This window comes from Nestor notabilis, unplaced genomic scaffold, assembly GCF_000696875.1.
Source record: "Nestor notabilis isolate BGI_N333 unplaced genomic scaffold, ASM69687v1 scaffold5527, whole genome shotgun sequence".
Lineage (NCBI taxonomy): Eukaryota > Metazoa > Chordata > Aves > Psittaciformes > Psittacidae > Nestor > Nestor notabilis.
In genome coordinates, this window is record NW_009935951.1 from 21,402 (window position 1) to 41,504 (window position 20,103).

General features: G+C 39.8%; 1 protein-coding gene across 1 annotated transcript; it reads right to left on the bottom strand.

Annotated features, from left to right (window-relative positions):
- Positions 1–1,195: 1,195 nt before the first annotated feature.
- On the bottom strand, positions 1,196–19,548 carry LOC104408465 (cAMP-dependent protein kinase type I-beta regulatory subunit-like; the record flags this gene model as incomplete). The annotated part of the gene is made up of 3 exons (XM_010018081.1): positions 19,349–19,548; positions 5,511–5,681; positions 1,196–1,287 (listed from the first exon to the last, which is right to left on the bottom strand). Coding segments are annotated over exons 1-3 (440 nt in total), but the record flags the coding sequence as incomplete, so codon positions are not given.
- Positions 19,549–20,103: the final 555 nt, after the last annotated feature.

Consider the following 20,103-nt stretch of genomic DNA (forward strand, 5'->3'; position numbering starts at 1 on the left):
CCTCCAACTGTTTATTCTTGAAGTGCAGTGCCCAATCCGGACACTGTGTTCCATTTGAAACCCTTCCAACACTGAGACATCTTGCATGTTCTCCTGTTTAGTTACCCCAGTAAAACATTAGTATTTTCAGAACAGCGGGACATTGGTGACTGATGTCCAAATCATGATTCACAATAAGCTCCACAAAGTTTTTCAAGGAACTACCAAAACTGCAAAAAACATCTTAATATTTATAAAGGTGTTCTTCCTGCCTAAGTGTACTTCTCTGCACTTGGCTCAGTTACAAACCATGCTGCTCTTAGTAGAACACTTCTTCAACCTGTCAGCAAATTCTGAATTCTAGCCTTGTCTCCCAGCATTTTAGCAGTCCTTCCCATCTTCATGTCATCTAAAAATTCAACACTCATACTCTATCCCACCACTGGGGTCATTAATGGCAACAATGATGAAAACCAGACCAACCCTTCCCACACTTCAATATATCTTTCCATTAGAAAGACGACCCATTGTTAACTGCTATTTGGTACAGAAATCCAGGCAGTTTTGCATAGATTCCATCGTGGTTTCACTGAAGACATGTTTCCCTTGATTGTTTATGAAACTGTCATATGTTAATGTTGAGAACATCACTAGGAGTCAAGCTGTTTGGCCTCTGTTGTGCCTTCCCTAGCTACAAGCCTTGATACTCAGTTGTAGAAAGACATTTTCAAGTTTTTAAGTCACACTGGTTGTTACTGAACTCCTTGGTCTCCCTCAGGAGCTTACACATAATTTGTTTGTTCCAACTTTCAAAGAACAAAATAATTTTCCGGTAATTCTCTTTTAGCTCTTTATATCCTGCTTTTTCTTTCCCACTCCTCCAGCACATAACCTGTCTTCCCTGAGTTCTCAGAAGTAACTCCAAAGGTTTCTAAGATGACTTTATCCAGTTCCTTAAGTAACTTAGAATTAAGTTCATCAGGCACAGCTGATTTGAAAATATGAAATATGTCTGAATACATTCTAACCTGTTCTTGCCTTTTTTTAGCTTGCGATTTCACCCTCTGTCATAATACCATAAGTGTGTGTGAGGATGCATCTTCTATGACTCAAATGCATAAGTGAGAGCAGTTCTGATCCCTGAGTTACAATGCAGTATAATTTCTTGTCCTTATACCAAACTGTAGATTCCTTTAAACCATAAACCTCATCATACCTTCGTTCATTGTCATCAAGATGAGCAAAGAGCACGTTCTTGGAGATGGCCTTTGCCAGAGCAGTCATAGTTTTATAGTCCTTTGGAATAACCTGTAGAGAAAAGAATGAAGGGTAATTACATGCCTGGTTATATTTCTTTATAGATCTTGAAATCTACAGAAAATTCCACTATTCAAGATAATGGATGCAAATTGATTTCAAACAATGAGACAGGCTTAGGCTATAATATAAAGCCACTAAGAAAGTAATAAATTACAGTTTTGATAATGTGAGGATAAGAATTTATGTTCTCAATGTGAGAGCCAAAAAAGAAATGTAAGATCCGGGATGAGAGGGGAGAAAGATATCCATAAAATACTATAATTAGCAGGTACTGACAGCTGTGTAGTCTCCTTTCAAATCTCTTGGACTGAGGAAAACATATTTCATATTCTTTTTTCCCCACAAACAATATCAGAAGCAACCTACTTTAAAAACTAGGGAATGAGCAACATTTCTTTAGATGAAAGGTAAAAGTGTGTTGATTACACCACACTTTTCAGTACTGGTTGTTGTATAAGGAACCAAGTTCCTGCTAGGCCCACATGGGTCAAAATCCTGTGCCTTTGCTTCATGGCAAATGAGGACTTGCATTTGAGAATGAAGAGGCATTTTCATTTGTTAATTAGAAAGATGGCAAAAGTCCTGTTGTACATGAATTTGTACAAAATATATGCTGAAATTCAGGAGTGTGTTTTCAGCCGTCCAGTATCTGAAGGGGCCTATAAGGATGTTGGGGATGGACTCTTCATTAGGGACTGTAGTGGTAGGACAAGGGGTAATGGCTTCAAACTTAAACAGAGGAAGTTGAGATTAGATATAATCTCTTTACAATCTTCTTTACAGAGAGGGTGGTGAGACACTGGAATAGGTTGCCCAAGGAAGTTGTGAATGCTCCATCCCTGGCAGTGTTCAAGGCCAGGCTGGACAGAGCCTTGGGCGACATAGTTTAGTGTGTGGTGTCCCTGCTCATGGTAGGGGGGTTGGAACTAGATGATCTTAAGGTCCTTTCCAACCCTACCTATTCTATGATTCTATATTGGGTGAAGTGTTTTATAAGACTTTTGCAGGTTAGGCTTTCCATTTTGGTACACACTTTGGTAAGACATTAGTAAAGACACTGTATCTCTTTATTTGCCAAGCATTTCCTTCTGCCAGCCACAGACTTTCTGATTATGAGAGATACAAGAAATCTGTAACAAGGTAATATCTTGTAGGACACCTACAAATTTAGTAATGTGATTTTTCTTAATAGTTTCATTACAACAGGACAGCATCAAGCCTAGCAGAAGTTTCAAGTGTTAAATAAACCTTACTCCAATCCGAAAATCACTATCTGTTTGCCTGTTTTAATTACTGTACAAAAAGGGTCTAATAATGGGCATTCCTCTTTCACGCTTTCTCATGACTGAAACAGTGTATCTGTCTTATTTAAGTTACTATGTATGCTGATATGTAGGTATTTTCCCTTCCTCATCCTGGAAAAGCAAGATACTACCCTTCCAACAAGAAGAAGGATGTCTCAGATTGGAAATCTGATATGGCATCAGTTCTCATAAGGAATTGATCTAGATTTATTTTAAAGGAAAATACTTCACAGTGAAGATCTAAAGTTGGACTCTGGATTCAGACATCACTTTTATTAACTGCAGTAGTCATTAAACAACTCAGATTAAGTCTAGAGAAACATGTATGTATAAACATGCAAACTTATTTGTATCAGAGCGAAATGTAATCCAATATATCTAGGAGTTTAAATTCCTCAATATGAAATAAAATGAGCATTTGGCCACTATCTTGTTCTTGGTTTTCACCCTATCAAACAAACCCTGGATTGAATTGCAGTCCTGAACCCTTGCTCCATTAAGAATACCCTAGCTGGTCAGCTTACTGCTGATGAGTCGAAAAGGGAGATAATCAAATCACAAAAACATTCAATCCCAGCCCTTCTGGCTGATTATGGAATAGCATCAACTAGCCTTTCTCAGTCTAAATCTGCAGCAATTAAAGCCACAAGGCAGAGACCAAAGTGGGTCTGTTGGGGCAGGGACATAGAATATAAGGGAGAGTTTCTTTAGGTATCACACTAACCAGGCATCCGACCAAAATCAAATGTCAGGCAGAATCACTTGACCATTTCTTACATCCCTCTTTCAAGTAATCACTGAATGTTCTCTTCAAGCTGATAACCCTCTTGACAGCAAGACTCCTGTTCTGATATTAGTTAACGTTATGTCAGATGTGTTGACAAATATTGCTTTCTCCAGTTTCAGGAATGAAGCAATGAAATAATCCTCCACAGAGATCTTCCTTTGGGCCTCTCAGAATGGAGCCATGTGCTTGCTCAAATCACAAAGCTAAATCTCCTTTGATTTTCTTTCCAGTGACATAACTCATCACACTGCCTTTAGCACTACTCATCCTATAGCTCACCCCTTCAAGGGATCCTTTAAATTGGCTTATGACCCAGATGTGTTTCTATCCAACATCTGAATTCAAGCCAGCAGTTCTTCCTGGCTACTATCTAAAATTCCATCTGTTTGCAATAGTGTAGCACAACCCTTGCCTTGCTTTTTACACTTTTAAAATTAGTTTCCTAATTTGTCCCTTCAGTGACTCCCTTTATTTCTGTATTCCAGAAATCTCTGCCATAAACATCCATGGGATTCATTTTCTGATGGCAGAAGTCAAAGTAGTGACAGAAACCTTCCCAGTGCTAGTTCTATATTCCTTGCAGCATCTGCAGCCTGACAAGAAATCACCCCTTAAATTATTATTATTTAAGCTCAGTCAGTTCTTAGGAAATCAAAATTGTAAGAGCCCAGTCTCAGAACACACAGACTATGATCTGTATTGCTTCTGCCAGTTCTTGCCTACCATGCTACTGTCAGGACTTATTGGCATCACTGCTGAAAAACAAGGAAAACAATGTTAACTTCAGGTTCCATTATAAACACAAAAGAATTACTCAGGGGTGTGGGAAGGAATATTTCGTTTGACTTTCACAAGAGTCAGATTGAACACATATTAAGCAGAGACAAATGTGATCTCTTCATGGAAGTTTTTAAGGGGGATATTGCAAACTGCACAGAAAGAAAAGTGTTTGAAAGTGGCTTTTAAAATATCACACACATTTTTTTAACAGTGCAGCGCATTAATAGGGTGACCACAGTTCTGTTAAAATTCACTGTATACTTGCACGTATTATTCAACTGCCACAAGAATACTCTTCCATACTTGTTTTTAGGATGAAAGGCTCTCCTAATTCTTTGTTTCTTGGGACAGAAATCCCCAGAGCAGCCAGTGAACTTGTATCATAAATGGATGACAAAAGCACATCTGACGGCAGAGGCAAAAAGTATTCTGCCAAAAAACAGTGACTGAAAAATGTATTCCCATAAAAACAAAGCTCTCTGGGTTAAAGCTACTCCAGGCATGCACAAAAGCAAATTAGCAGCATCTGTCAACCTTATGAAATGCATTTTTAGCCTAAGCCCTTAAATAAACATGACATACATTATTGTAATGTCTGTATTTTAACAATAATTTTGAAAGGTTTGGCCAGTTTAAAAAAAAATTGCAGAGTTATTAAGAGACATCAAGGATATAAAATAGCTAGATAGTTTTGTGGAAAAAAAGAAGTTAAACCAGAGAAGCCCAAATCTATGTTTCTACTGAAGAAATTACCTAATTTGCGATTAGCATTTCTTCAAAGACAGCAGTCACATAAAATGCCCCATGTATAGTCAACAAAATTCCAAACCCCATGGGTTAGCTGGTATCCAGTCAACATGGGAACCATACGCCTGAATGGTCTAGGGAACCTAAATGACCTAGGTGAGAAGAAAACTTGAGCCAGAAGTGACTTTTTTGGAGGGCTAAAAAAAAAAGTAATTAAAAAAATAAATAATCAGGAAATGCAGCAATAGAAAAGGCTGTTTTCCAAAACACTGAGGTTCTGACAACACTCAGAAGCTGCCAGAATCCGTGAATTTCAAGAAAACAGCTGAGAATTACTGACCCTGTTAGAGGGGGAAACAGATGAGCAGCACATCTCAGAAAGGAAAGAACAGAGAATGCTGAAGCCACATTGATGGACAAACTAATTAGTCAAGGAACAGCAAAAAAATTTGAGTGTGAAGAAGATGGCCCAGCCATATATATGCCAGCATGAGGACGCCATCCTGCAGGCTGACCCATGAGTCCAAGCTATGAGCAAAATATGAGTCACTTGATTGTCCTGTACCTCTCAGAACCAGACAGTAGCACATTACCTTTCTGACGTAAGAAACAGCATCTTCCTCAGTGTACACTTCTGCACTGACTCCCCCTCTCCTGCGTCGGGCCTTTACCACTGGGTTGGGAGGAGGAGGGGAAATTTCATCATCATGAGAATCAGACTGGGAACTGGATTTCTGCCGAGCCAGTATTTGTTTGCATTCTTCCTGCAAGTCAAAAAGAGACAAACATCTCTTACCCATGTAGCTAACATGCTGGATATACTCAATTTGCTCTTCTTTTATGGTCATCAGCAGCCCCTTCACTCCTACATTTGGCTGGTTGTCAATTTACACACATGTACTGCTGAAAGAAAATTAAAAATTTAATGTGAGCAGCATGAGGACTGACACTAACTACAATGCACGTACAGGTATCATCACTCCAATACTTGACCTGTTCGATTCTTTCTTACACCTAATGGAAACCAATACATTACAAACTTCAGACACATCTTTGCAGCTACTCCTGGCTGAGAAAGCAAAAGAAAAAGCCTCATTTGCTTAATTCTCCAACATCACAGCTGGGTTTTTTTTCTTAGTTGGCTTGCATGTATCTTTGTCTCTTGTACAGAGAATATATCAGAAGCCACACGTCAATATATTAGATAGATTTCTTCATCTTGCTCTTGCCTTGCAGGCTTAGTATCACCAGAAAGAACAAAGATGCTCCCTACTCCAGAACTTCTGCCATATAGCAGATTTACAATCAATGGGACTACTTCCAAGCAAGTAAGAGCCAAGGTAGGCTCCAGAGGACTATGAAAAATGACGGCTGGCCTAGCACCAGCTGGCCAATAGGGAGGTTATTCTCCAAATTTCACACTCATGAAACAGAGAATAAAATACAAAGGGGAATCCCTGAAGAGACAGTAACAAGAGCAGGAAGCAGTATAGAAAACCTTCAAGAAAGGATGGCAGAGTTGCAAGACTTTGTCAATTTATACACTTAATTGATTTCTAAAGAATTGAAACAAGTAAGATTAGTCACAGTACTTTCCTAGAGCCCCATCTCCTATTCTTCAGTTTCCTCAGATTCAAGGGAAAGCACACAGGAGTAAAGTTCCCTTTGCATCATCCACATATACCAGTTAAAGGAAATGGGGCCTGTCTGCTTGTTCCCAACCCACCTCTTTGCCCCCTGGTACCACCTCAGCCTGGCATCCTGCTCACAATACACCACACCGCCTTTCCTACTTCTTCAGTGCCTTATGAGCTGGTTCCTTCTAGTCTTCGCTGACCTTGCCTAAGGCAAAGAAGAACTGGCAATGGGATGGACCGCATGTGCTGTCCTCAGCTTGTCTGATACAGGCAACTGAAGGGCACATGCAGGAGAGACATGAACACTGTAAGAAGGCAAGCTGTCTTGTGCAGCAGTAGTCCAGTAATTTTATTTGCTGACATCTATTATGTTGCCTAGGCATAACCCACACCCTAATAGTCTCAGGGTTATGTTGATTAACACACATGTAATCAGCTATCATCTAATGACACCCTGAACAACTCCCAGGCTACCCAAAAGAAAACACAGTAATGCTGAGGTCCCTGTACACCCCATGTCATGGTTTAAGCCCAGCCAGTAACTCAGCATTGCACCAGCAACTAAGAAGGAAAAAAAATGACTGCTACTGCTTAACCCAGGACACCCCATAAAACCAACATTCCTTGGACAGGGATGCCTGAACCTGGCCTCTGTCTTACCCAGTTAATTTCTAATGAGATTTTCCAATCAGAGCTAATACATGGAATCAGTGGAAGACGGAGGATGTAGGAGCACCAGCACTAGACATGTGGTAGGTTATCAACATAGCCGGTTGGTCTCATTGACAAAGGAAATGAGTTATAGTTAACTCATCAGGTATGACACCAGAAAAGAGTGCACAGAAAACTGGCACAAGTTCACAATTTCTAAGCTTGTAAGAAAAACCTCAGTTTTGCCACTGGTGTTCACAAATGTCTGACAAATCCAGTCATGCCACTTGTCTCTTCTGGTCTTACTCTAGTTTATTTCCTCACCATCACTGACATTAACCTAAGGAGCCTTTGACACCAATCTCTGATGTATTACTGCTACTTGAAATAAATAAATAAACAGTATTTCGCATGCTGTATAATGCAAAGTAACAAGTCATATATTCTTGTTTTGATTAAGGGACTACTGAAATACGTAAGAGACAAGTACAAAGATAAAATGTAAAGGGCTGGCTAAAGATCTTACTTTTCAAGGTCCTGACCCGCTTCAAAAAGTGCCAAATTCTTCCTGAGATCAGTATGTTTTTTAAACTGGGATTACAACATTGCAGCTCCTGGGCAATAACACAGTTGAACAAGGCATTAAAAAAAACCTGATTTCAGATGTATTAAATTCTTCCTGTAACTTTTTTATTTCCAATTCAATTTCCAAATAGCAGCACAAAATACGTAGGAAATGACTCAGCGAGATTTCCCTATCGTGTAAGAACTGCAAGTCCTATTAAGCATTTTCATCAACTTCTTCCCTACTTCTTTTTACTGGGTCTAGCTTCTTTAACTACAATTATGTACTTGTAGAATCATAGAAGAGTTAGGGTTGGAAAGGACCTTAAGATCATCTAGTTCCAACACCCCTGCCATAAGCAGGGACACCACACACTAAACTATGTCAGCCAACGCTCTATCCAACCTGGCCTTGAACACTTCCAGGGTTGGAGCATTCACAACTTCCTTGGGCAACCTATTCCAGTGCCTCACCACCATCACTGTGAAGAACTTCTTCCTTATATCTAACCTAAACTTCCCCTGTTTAAGTTTAAACCCATTACCCCTTGTCCTATCACTAGAGTCCCTAATGAAGAGTCCCTCCCCAGCATCCTTGTAGGCCCCCTTCAGATACTGGAAGGTTGCTATGAGGTCTCCACGCAGTCTTCTCTTCTCCAGGCTGAACAGCCCCAACTTTCTCAGCCTGTCTTCATAAGGGAGGTGCTCCAGCCCTCTTATCATCCTTGTGGCCCTCCTCTGGACTTGCTCCAACAGCTCCATGTCCTTTTTATGTTGAGGACACCAGAACTGTACACAATACTCCAAAAGTGAGGTCTCACAAGAGCAGAGTAGAGGTGCAGGATCACCTCCTTTGACCTGCTGGTCACACTTCTTTTGATACAGCCCAGGATACGGTTGGCTTTCTGGGCTGCAAGCGCACATAAAACATTTAAAATACAAATATATGTGCTACATATTATCATTACTTAATATCATTACATATTATCATTTTGTTTAGTTATCAAAACCAAACCTCTGGCTGAAGAATTTCAAATACTATTACTGGCTATTGCCACTTACGTATCTCTGACAGTGTTAACATTCTCTGTTTATATTAAATGAACACAAGCAAATGCACATTCTTCAAAAGCTTAACTGAAAGGTAATGAAGATTCTTCTGGACAGCAAGCAGCTGAAAGTATACAAAAAGGTGACTACAACAAGAAGGCAGTTGGGTAACTATTTAATGGTACGTAGCACTTACATAGCTCTTTTTATATGTAGCATATTTACTCACAGAGAAGAGTAGTAGTTTAACCCATTTGAATATCAAATATACACTTCTTTTTCAGTACACGTTGTATAAAAGGCACTTCCAAGGAATAAATAAATAACATCTCCTCTGCCCCATGACAGATTTATACACGAAAGAAAGCTCAGTGAGATAAAATTAATATCATAAAGCATGCTCTTAAACCCAAATACTTTTTAAAGCCAAAAAGGTATTAAAGGATTATGAAAGTGAGTTACTATATGATTCATTTTAAAAGGAAGTCTCTCCACTACAAACTCTTTTTATATAAACAGCAGATAGCTGACTGGCTGGCCTTTCCATATGCCGCTGTTTGTAGTCTAGGTAGGATTTCCATTACTGAACTAAAGAATGCCTTTTGAAAATAAAAGCATAGGCTCTGACCTAGGTCAAGCTTTCAAAAAGCCTCTTCCACGTATCTGGGGTTAAAACCACACAAGTACAGCTAATGTTTTAAAGGAGGAATGGGCTCTCTGAAGAACAGATCTTCAGACACAGCTTGATGTGAACGCCTGTGGAGAACTCACTTTCAAGTAAACACCTCACCATCTTTTGTTGTCATGACAACAAGTGTTTTCACTCTCTATTCAGATGGCACAGATAATTCAGTCATGGTGCCCAATTATGTACACCTTAAAATGAGAAAACACATGGAAGATGCAACTGCAGAACAGTGTAATTGCCTCTGAGCAAGCCCTAGTGAGCATCTTGTTCCTCCCTTCACGCTAGTATCTGCACTGGCTTCAGTGGAGATGCTCCCAACTTGTAGGACATGTAGGGTGTGATCCAGTTATCCATAGCCCAGTGCCATTTTGGGTGACCTTGCTCAGCTTCCAGCTGCCAGGTGAGGAAGACATGAGTCTCAGGCTGTCCTGGGTAACATTTACCATCTCAGTGGGCACTGCACATAATTTAGGAAGTTTTAAATGGTAGAAGGGTACCACATGTGAGCCACTGACTTAAGCCTCCAGCGTCCCTGTCACAGTCAAATACACTGATGTATCAACACACACCAAAACTACAAACGAACAACACTGCATGACAGTAATTCCCCATTTCCTATACAGATCATCTAAGTCTACTTCTATTCAAACTGTCTTGCAAGTGTCCAAAAATCTATCTAAAGTGGTAAACAAAGGTGTTTTCAGGGGGAGATGGACAGTGAAACTGGAATACCATTACTGACTTCAATGATAATAAACTGGAAAGGAAAGAAACTATACCATTGTTGCCCCAAATTAAAAGAAAGTACCACCAATAAATACAACTGCAGTGACCCATTTGTGTTTAGAATGTCCACCTTCAGCTAAGATATTTGTCCTACAAAGTGCTGAGGTATAAAAGGCAGGAATTTAGCATGCTGTCCTCAGTATATGGATCACTGCATTTCCTGATTAATGTTTCCATGAGGTTCTAATGAATTTAAACACTGCAAGTGAAGTGGCCACAATGCCAAGGCAGTTTTTAGGTTTACCCTTCCTTTCAGACTGCTGCTGAAGAGCACACACGCTTCCTGACCCAGAAGCTTTTTTCTCTATCAGCCGGAGCATTTCCAAACAAAAATTCACCTCCAGTAGTTCCTCTCCTCGTCTCTCCTTTCAGGCTTTGTCACCACCCAGAAACTCAAAAGTTTCAGTTGAAGGAAGGACAGCACATAAGAAGGCTCCAAATCACTGTGCAGCTTTACAACAACATCCCAAGGAGACTTTAAAAGCAAGTCAGCCGTTTGGTATCACTGCTCACTATTTCTGCTCTGCCTCCTACAATATATTCATTGCATTCAAAAGCAGCAACACAAAGTGCACTCTAAATGAAACAATTTTTGTTTTTTTCTCAAGCTCACTCAAAGTTTTCATACTGTCAGAACTGGAATCTGCTTTCTGTTTACCCACAGAAAATGTGCAGGATAGTTCATGTGCATGTAACTAATCTCCCTTTGCACTGCAATTGACCCAGAGGAGATGTTCTCAACACAGGAAGGTTTCTAACACCATCCCATCACTCCTGGAGGCTGACATGATGATTTATAGTAACTAATAAAGGCCAAAAGCAAAACACTCTGCTTTGTTAAAAGCACAGAACTGCCTGATGCCATTACTGAAAATGGGAGAAACATGGGAGGTCTTAAAATCCTTCCCAGTCTTGTCTTTGCCACAATGGACAATGCCACTATATGATCATTCAGCCTTGTAATCAGAAACTTTTCACAGAATTCCAACTGTTGTTTCATTGCCTTCCCAATGCTTTTCTTCTAAATCACTAAGAAATAACTTTAACATCCACCCCTCCTATTAATGCATTTCTCCACTCCATAGTTATGTACTGCTTTGATTACTACTACCACATCCTCAGTGGCCTCTCTGCATTTCACTTCATTTCCCATTTCCAATCTAGGCAAAATTCTTCTGCCAAAAATCCACCTACTCTTCTGCTGCTCTGACTGCATGCTCACCTTCTTGAGTCCCTTTATTGGCATCATTTTACCTCCTGCAACATGTTAACACTTCTTGTCTTCCCCTCCAGTGTCTTGTAGTACGTCAACCCATCCCCACCTCTTCCCTACTTTCATAGAGAACATATAGGTTTCACAGGTTATATTACAAAACACAGACCATGTTTTTGATACTTAAAAGCTGATATAATCAAAGAAAACCGTAGCCAACACTTCTGCTTTTTAAAATCCAGCCAAATAACAACATATGCGTGCATACCTTGTATAAAAAAGATGCCCACAGAAAAGCTGTATTTTCTACTAAATAAATAAACAAAAATGCTAAATATTATACCATATTTTTCAGCAACAACCAGAACACCTAAGTCACTGTGAAGTTTTTAATCACTGGATATGTAATGCCAAAGCTGCCTATTTATTTTTCATTCCAGCCTTCTAACATAGCAGACCCTTAATCCAAAAGAAACGCCTTCAATCTCACTGAGGCTTATATGTAAATTGCAGAAATGGTCCATCAGAACACAGGAAGAGATAGCTGCTAACTGACGTTATCAACAAAGAAGGAATCATAAATGCTGGTATGCTATTCTGCTCCTTAAAATACTTCTGCATTTAGGCCCACTTACCATTTAGAAGCATACTGACGTCCTTAGATCAAACGTGATGTTGACAGCAAAGTTGGTTATTCAAAATCTTGTGTTTCCTCAGTGATTTCAGAGTGGAAATTGTCTCTAAAACATTTCTACATTTTCTACTCCTCAGTAACATTCTACTATAAAATGCTATAAATAATTTATTCTCTAAGAAATTATCTGACATTAATACAAGTATGAAAATATGTGTGCTGGGCTGCTCACCTTAAATATACACTCAGCTTCTTTCCCTCTCTTTCAGCCTCCTCCCTTCCGTATGCATTTCATTTTTGAAACCCAAAACAACTTTGTGTGCTGAGTGCCTTCATTGGCACAGGGGTATTAGGGCTAGATACCAATCTGAACTGCATGCCTGGCAGGAATCCACGAGTCCCTTAACTCTTCGGTGGGATGCTTACAACTCAGGTAGTATTTTTGCTTTTCACAATTTGACAGTAAATCCAAGATAAATAACCCTGGCCATGTTTTTATTTCAAGTTTCCCATAGCTCATTCTCTCAGTTCCCTAGTGTCTTGCTCAGGGGTGATGGAGCTGGCAGGCTGAGCTCCTGGGAGTTGCAGAACCTCAAGAGCTTGAGCTTACAAAGCTGTCAGAGTACGGCTTCAACATATGCTGCCAAGTAGGCAACCACAGAGACAAAGACCTCAGCAGAGCATACTAGAAAGCAATTAATTTCCCGCGCTATAACATTTCAAAATCATAGAATCATAGAATGGTTAAGGTTGGAAAGGACCTTAAGATCATCTAGTTCCAACCCCCCTGCCATGAGCAGGGATACCACACACTAAACCATGTTGCCCAAGGCTCTGTCCAAGCTGGCCTTGAACACTGCCAGGGATGGAGCATTTATCACTTCTCTGGGCAACCTGTTCCAGTGCCTCACCACCCTCACAGCAAAGAACTTCTTCCTTATATCCAACCTCAACTTCCCCTGTTTTAAGTTTAAGCCCATTACCCCTTGTGCTATCACTACAGTCCCTGACGAAGAGTCCCTCTCTGGCATCCAAATCTAAAGTCCTTTTCCCAACTGAAACAAAGTTAAATCACAAATAATCTTAAATCTGCTACAAAAACTGCAGTTCAACACCCAGTTTTTCTGGTGTCCAGTCTGACAGTCTCAAGACCCATCCTATGTGTCTAATTAAAATAAATACATGCAGCATTAAAAAGGTATTTCAAATGAAAAGTCATCTTTCTCATTAGAAGAATGTTAATGAGGAACTACTTGGAAACTAACTGAAATAAAAAGAGCAAAACCAAAATTTATCCTCATATTGGATATCTGGTTTGATCTGTATCATTTTTTATGGAGACTTTCTCCTTGCTGTCGTTGCTATTTGGTATGCCCCTCAGTTTAAAATAATTACTGTGGGAAGATAGAAAAGGCTTAAATACCTCTGCTCCTTATGTCACCTCCTACAACTGAAAGAGAGAATAAAAAAAAGTAATTTTGAAGATCATTTGGTGCCTTCCAGAAAATCTACTGCCTTGCCATGGCTCAGCAATCAGTTGTAATGGAAAGGGTCAGTAGCTGTCAGAGCACCTTGCCCAAGCTCTGTAAAACTCAGAAAATGAAGAGGAACTACAGGAGTACAGCCTCAAAATGCTCACATCCCTGCACGTGGAGTTCTACCCTGTCCAAGGTGAGTTGCTATGTAGTCTGACCAGTCTCTCAAAAGATTAGTGAAGGATTTGCTGAGCTGCAGACAAGCAGGAAGTAGGTACTCAGCCAGTTCTGCAGCCACGGACTCCAACACAGACAGGATTTAAACCCAGGCAAATTCTTTTTCAAAAATTGATTGGTTAAGTAAGGCTTGATGGCTTCTACGTCTATTTGGGAACCTACAAAAGGTTGCAGTCAGATGAAGGCAAATAGGTCTCTGTACCTGTTCCTAGCAGTAAAGGCCCATTTGTATCAAGAGCTTTCCCAAGCCTGTTGTGATCAAGTAAAATCTCCCATCAGACAACGCCTGACCCATGCCTTTTTTAACTTTACACCCATTTGGCAAGGTATTTCATTCATGTGTTTAAAGCTAACTATGAACCTGTTTCTTTAAAGCCACCTAGATGCTTAAAGATTAACATGGATTAAGTACCCTGATGAATGTAAAACATGATAGCTTGAGACATGAAACAAAGATGACAAGAAGGGAGACTGCCCTTCTCATTTCACCACTGAGCTCCATTTCCTACTAGTTTCTGACTTCGAGATCAAGAAAGCTACTCACACTTGTAGACATACAAAGCAAACAAGGAGTTCACTGGTGCCCTAATGTGGTATGCACAAGCTTGTGGCAGCACAGCTTCACCTATAACCAATTTTATTTCTTAGGAAAAAGCTTTTTTCCTCTTTCTGCTCTGATCTTTTTCATCCTCCACACTTCCTTAAACCTTCTGCATTTGTGAAAGTTTGCCTGAGGGGTCTTAAGAGTTCACCTAGTTTTTCCTTCTACCTGTTCCAAGAAAACTGTCACCTCTCACAACACTGCCTGTGGCTGACTACAGAAATCACAGAGGTCTGACCTGAGCTGACTTTCAATCGGAGAGGCAGGAGCAGAGGCTGCTCAAGCCTACCCAGCACCGCAGTCACACAACATGGTCACCAAGCACTTCCACTGCTGTGTTGCTGTCAGCATCTCAGGTAGCTCAGGTATGTTCCCACATGCTTTAGCAACATTTCTGACCACCAAGCAGATACTGCCCAACTGCTTTTACAAGCTTTGAAAGATACAGAAATATCTGTCTCACTAGTCTTTATCAAACTGCTTAGCTCATGCATTTGTTGATAGTTTTTCCACTGTAGGATTTTCCTTCCAATCCATAACCTCTCCCCAGCTTATCTTAAAGGAATGAGTTATACTATGCATGATCACCTGTGCTTATAAGAATTAATTTCATTGTTTTGGAAAGGTTCTGGTGGAAATTACTGATTGAAAATTTTCTTGTTCTGACAAAACATAAATGCTGGGAGAGAATACTGCTGCTGCAGAAAATCCTGATGCTCAAATTTTGATGTTCGAATACATTTGTTTCTTAAACTCTTTGTGCTAAATAAACTGTATTTTACTAACGGTGAATGAATTTGCAGCTTAGTAGACAGTTGCTTCTCAGTGCTAGTTTACAGCAAACCTGGCACACAAATGCCTTTATTTTTCTGACCAGGTCTGTGTGCAGTACTGTCTAATATCACCAGGTGGAGCTACACAAATAATCCTATTTTGCTTCAGTTAATGACAGACAGTAGAGTCCAGGTTTTTCTAAAACTCGTATTTCTGGATGGCACCTTAAAACATGCAGCATCAGCCTATGTCCATAAATCCACTCCCAATCCATAGCAATCCAAGACAGTAAGCTCAGTTTGTGCAAGACAGTATTTCTTGTATGTGCACAGGAAAATGAAGAGACCAGGAGAGAGCTCCGGTCCAGAAGGTATCAGCAAAAACCACCTGGCCCAGCCAGCAAAGCCACAGCTCTGAAATACACTGCATGCAAAATGGCTTCAACAAAATACTCTGTAATACCTAAACATATCCTGAAGGTTCCTGCTGCTTCTCCTTCTTTTTGTGTCATTTTCTTCATTAGTTTCTACCCTTTGTTATAATGTTTTTTCTGCTGAACAACAGTCTAGCTTAGCCTGGCAAGACAACTCCACCTTTGATCATATAATCACCATACTAAACAGCCTGACACTAATGAAACTTTTGCAGCCTCCGTATAGCTGAAAACACAAGGCTTTGTCTGTAACTTCTTAGTAATTAACCTTCTTACATAAGGTAAGAACTAGAGATAAAAGATGGGTTCCCTGTTTTTTTCTATTGCATCTTTTTTAGCCCTCAAGTAAACAGAACCTAATTACAGCTGTTAAAATAATGCCACAGTTTCTTAGCTAACATCTATTCCCCCGCCCTAAAAAAGCAATTAATACCCCTAAGGGAAAGGTTTTTCTCACCCCATCCACCAACAAGTTCTATACAGTCACAGCATAAAACAAATTATTTGGAAGAAAACATTACATAATTTTTGAAATTTGACGTCTCTAAACTGTTTTCAACCCTTTTTCTGTGCTCAGTGGAATATTAGAGATTTTAACAAATTGTCTGTTAATGCGATCAGAATGAATCTTGAAGATTGTAACTCACAGCATATGAAAACTGACTTGCAAACTTCGGAATATAGAAATTGAGGCTGATTCCCAGCAGTTACTGGCATCTTAAGACAAGCAGGTCCTGCCAGTATTAAATGATCAGAAAAATATCTGTTCTCCTACAATTATTTTCAGAGGGATGTTTTCTAATATTGTACTTGATACAAATAAGCTGCAAACTTAAAAAGGTAGCAGGCATTTGTTTCTAACCATGGCACTTCTTCACCTGAAAACGATGACTACGGAATCAAACATCAAACCTCAATCTCTTACACTTTATTCCTAAGTACTTATTCATGTTCTCACTTTATAGCCCTCTCAGGCCATGTCTATACTGTGAAATAAAAAATGGCCCAGCCGTGGACCTGAATGGCCCAGGACAGTCCACATCCCTCAACTCTTAGCTCATTCCCAGGCTCTGTTCTGAGCCGCTCATACTGACTCCTACCAAACAAACCTCTTCCTAGATGTGCTAGATCTAAGAACTGTATCTGGGGCCAGTCAGTATTGTGGGGTCAGGGGTTAGTCCCCATCCCTGCTTCATTCAGCAGTACAGATGTAGGCTGAAGGCAATGGACCTGACGCTGATGTCATCAGAAGTAAGGTGAAAAGCAGTTTTACGATCTGGTCTGATCTTGCATAGGATAATAAATCTTGCTTTTCTAAGTTGATTTTATGGGATGTAGTTAAGAATTAGCACAATGAAATGAACTTTTTTTTTGTATTCACCTCTGAGGTAGCTGCAGCAGATTGATGTGGATTGAGCTCTACACATTTTCCATAAACTCCTTTTTCAACTACTTGAAAAATATCCCACACTTCATCTCCAAACTGCCCACATGATTTTTTGACAGATAAACTGTTATTCTACTGCTCTCTTCAGTGAAGCATGTTGTCTATTTTACCGAGTTTGGAAAACAACCCCAAAATACCACACTTGGTGGAGAAATACGTGACTTTGTTCAGAAAATCGTGCTTAAGCCCAAAGATTTTCACACCTCTCCCTGCACAGGACCAAAATTAAAGAAGCTAATAGCAAACGTGCCATATCACTGTATTGCTCTAATGGGTAATTGCTAAATTCACAAGTCCATTAAGATTCTTCAAAGTATCTACATATGAAAAATGACTTTTAAAAACAAGATAAACTTCATTGAAATTCTTCTCTTTCTTTACAAACCTTCCTTCAACTGTTCTGTAAACGACCAAGTCAAAATGCTACCCTAGAGCAGAACATCCTCCACAGTGCAGTTCATCTCAAGAAAGTCATCAGAGATGGTTCAGCAAGAAAGTCAAACTGCTGCAGGAATGAGAATTACAATGCTGGAAACCTCCAGAAGCATCCTAAGGCCTTTAGGCTCATCAGGCTTAGCTCCCGGGCTGCAATGGAAACTCAGTACCAAGATTGTCTCCTTCCATACTAAGCACAATATTCACTGAACTTGATGCCTTCAGACTGGTTGTTTCTAAATCACCTCCTTTGTTTTGGGACAAGTGATATCCATCAGCTTCTGCATTTGCATTCTGATTGATACCCTGCTACAGAATTCTGGAATCTGCTGTTCTTTGGGAAGTAATAGATTACATGAAAAAATATCTAACTTCTCAACAGTAAGAACTGCCTTCCTGTCTCAATTCTGTGTACTGTGTTTAAATCAATAAAGCCAAACTCCCTCAGTACAACAACTTAAGTAATCCCACTAGCTATGGAGAATATCCTAAAATACTACAGCATATTCAAACATTGTTTGCAAAACTTGTGTTTATCCTTCTTGCCAGGAAGTCCAGAATTGCACACATAAAGATGGATAACAACTTATAACACAATAATGGAAATTCAACAGACTTGACTCTCTTGAAATGGGTCTTGGCTCTCAGAAGTCTAGAACACACAGAACTATGAGGTTTTGGCTGTTTGGTTTTTTTTTTTAATAAGAAACATTACAACTAAAAAAACATCTTGAACTTCCTACCCCTCCCTGACATTCCAGGCATTCTTACTGGACTTCCACCAAAAGGCGATGTTTGCATTTTTTTAAAGCTGCACAAATTTGGCATATACTCACCTATAAAAACATACAGTATCTGAAAAGTGGACAGTGACGTGTAAAAGTATTTATCACTTTTAATGTATCAGATTACGTACTATTCACTAGTTATTATTGTTCTTGCTCTGTCCTTACAAAATTCTGCCTCTGGAAGGAAAAGACTACGTAAAACTTGTACCTTAAGCCTACAAACCTGAAACATTTCATTCAAAAAAGCAAATAATCATCTTCTTAAACTAAGTATATTAGTAAAGTCTCTGGCAGACTGAGAACTCATATAACCAACAACTTGCAGACCTGTGCTTCTACTTATTTCTGGAAGAATCACATCCCCAGAAAAGTTGTGCTCATACAACATGCATCTCCTGCAAAAGGCACCAGTAGACTTGTCCAGTAGGATTTGTCTGGGAATGTTTTAAAACATTTCCCCCTCTATGCTGCTTTTGAAGACACAATATACTAAGTCTCTCTCTGAATGCATCTCAAGTTGGAGGATCCTGGAATAAGCAATGCAGACAGGTGAGAGCAGCAAAGCAAACCAGCAAACTGCTCCACGGTTTTTAAAACTTGCTGGTTCCCTGATATAGTTCAGTTTTAGGAGGAGGAAAAACCACATCACCTGACACTGGAATAAACAGCGAACAGCACCTTTTGCTCTTGCAGGCATGTTCTTCCCATAGATGAAAGTTCAGGACTCCATGTATCATAACACAAAGTATGCTTATAACTCTCTGGGTCATTTTTAACAAGTGCAATTTGATAAAAAATTATAACCTTGGTATCAGGCACAAAAAAAATCTACTTTATAGCAAATATTATAGTAAATATCAGCAAATAAAGGGTAAGGGTTTTTTCTTCTAAAAGTTTGGTTTTAACAGTCACCTGATAATTTATAATTTTAAAGGAAAAACATACCAAGATGTTTGAAACTTTTAAAGCAAACTTTTTCAGTTTAAAAATGGATACAAATCACCTGAAAATCACTGACCTTTTCTAATTTTTCAAAGTGTTCTCTGAGGAACTTCATGGGTCGGTCTGGCTTTGCTATGCAAAGGTTTACAATGCACTCTTTTAAAATCTGTTGGATGTTGTGCTTCTGAACATAGAGTTCACATCCCTTCAGGCTCTCATCTTCTTCCACACTGCAGGAAGAAGCAGCAGCCATCTTCAGGCTTGTAAACAGAAAACAGACCTAGGTAAGAAAATGGTGCAAGAAAGAGATAAGAGACAGTTCCCAAATCCTTTGTCAGGGCGATCTGAGGGAGCGAAGACATTTTAATATTGCCTGTTGCCTATTCAAGAGCTATCAGTTCTGAAGGTTTTAATGTTCTGGGGTTGTATGTGGAAATGCTGAACTATGTCATCTTTGTACAACCAACACACCAGTAAGTACAAAAAGAGGATTTTAACCCCTAGACGGTGGTCAACATTTGGGAAAAAAAGGTGCAATTAATCACACAAGGCCATGAGTTTCAAAGACAGCTATTAAATGACGGCGTAAAGCCTGGGTTTTCTATTCCCTTGGGGACTCCCTCCCCATCACCAGTTTTCCGGTAAATTTTAACTTGTCCCCCATTAACAGCGAGCGATCGTTACAGGTCCCGGGGAAGACGGGAAGGAAGGGGCAGAGCCGCCCAAGGAGAGGTTCGGCAACTGGGGGAGAAAACAACCCCAAACCCCTCTTTATTTCCCTCAGCGAGCATACGACCGCTCCTTTACAAGCCAAAAACCGCGAGAGCAGCA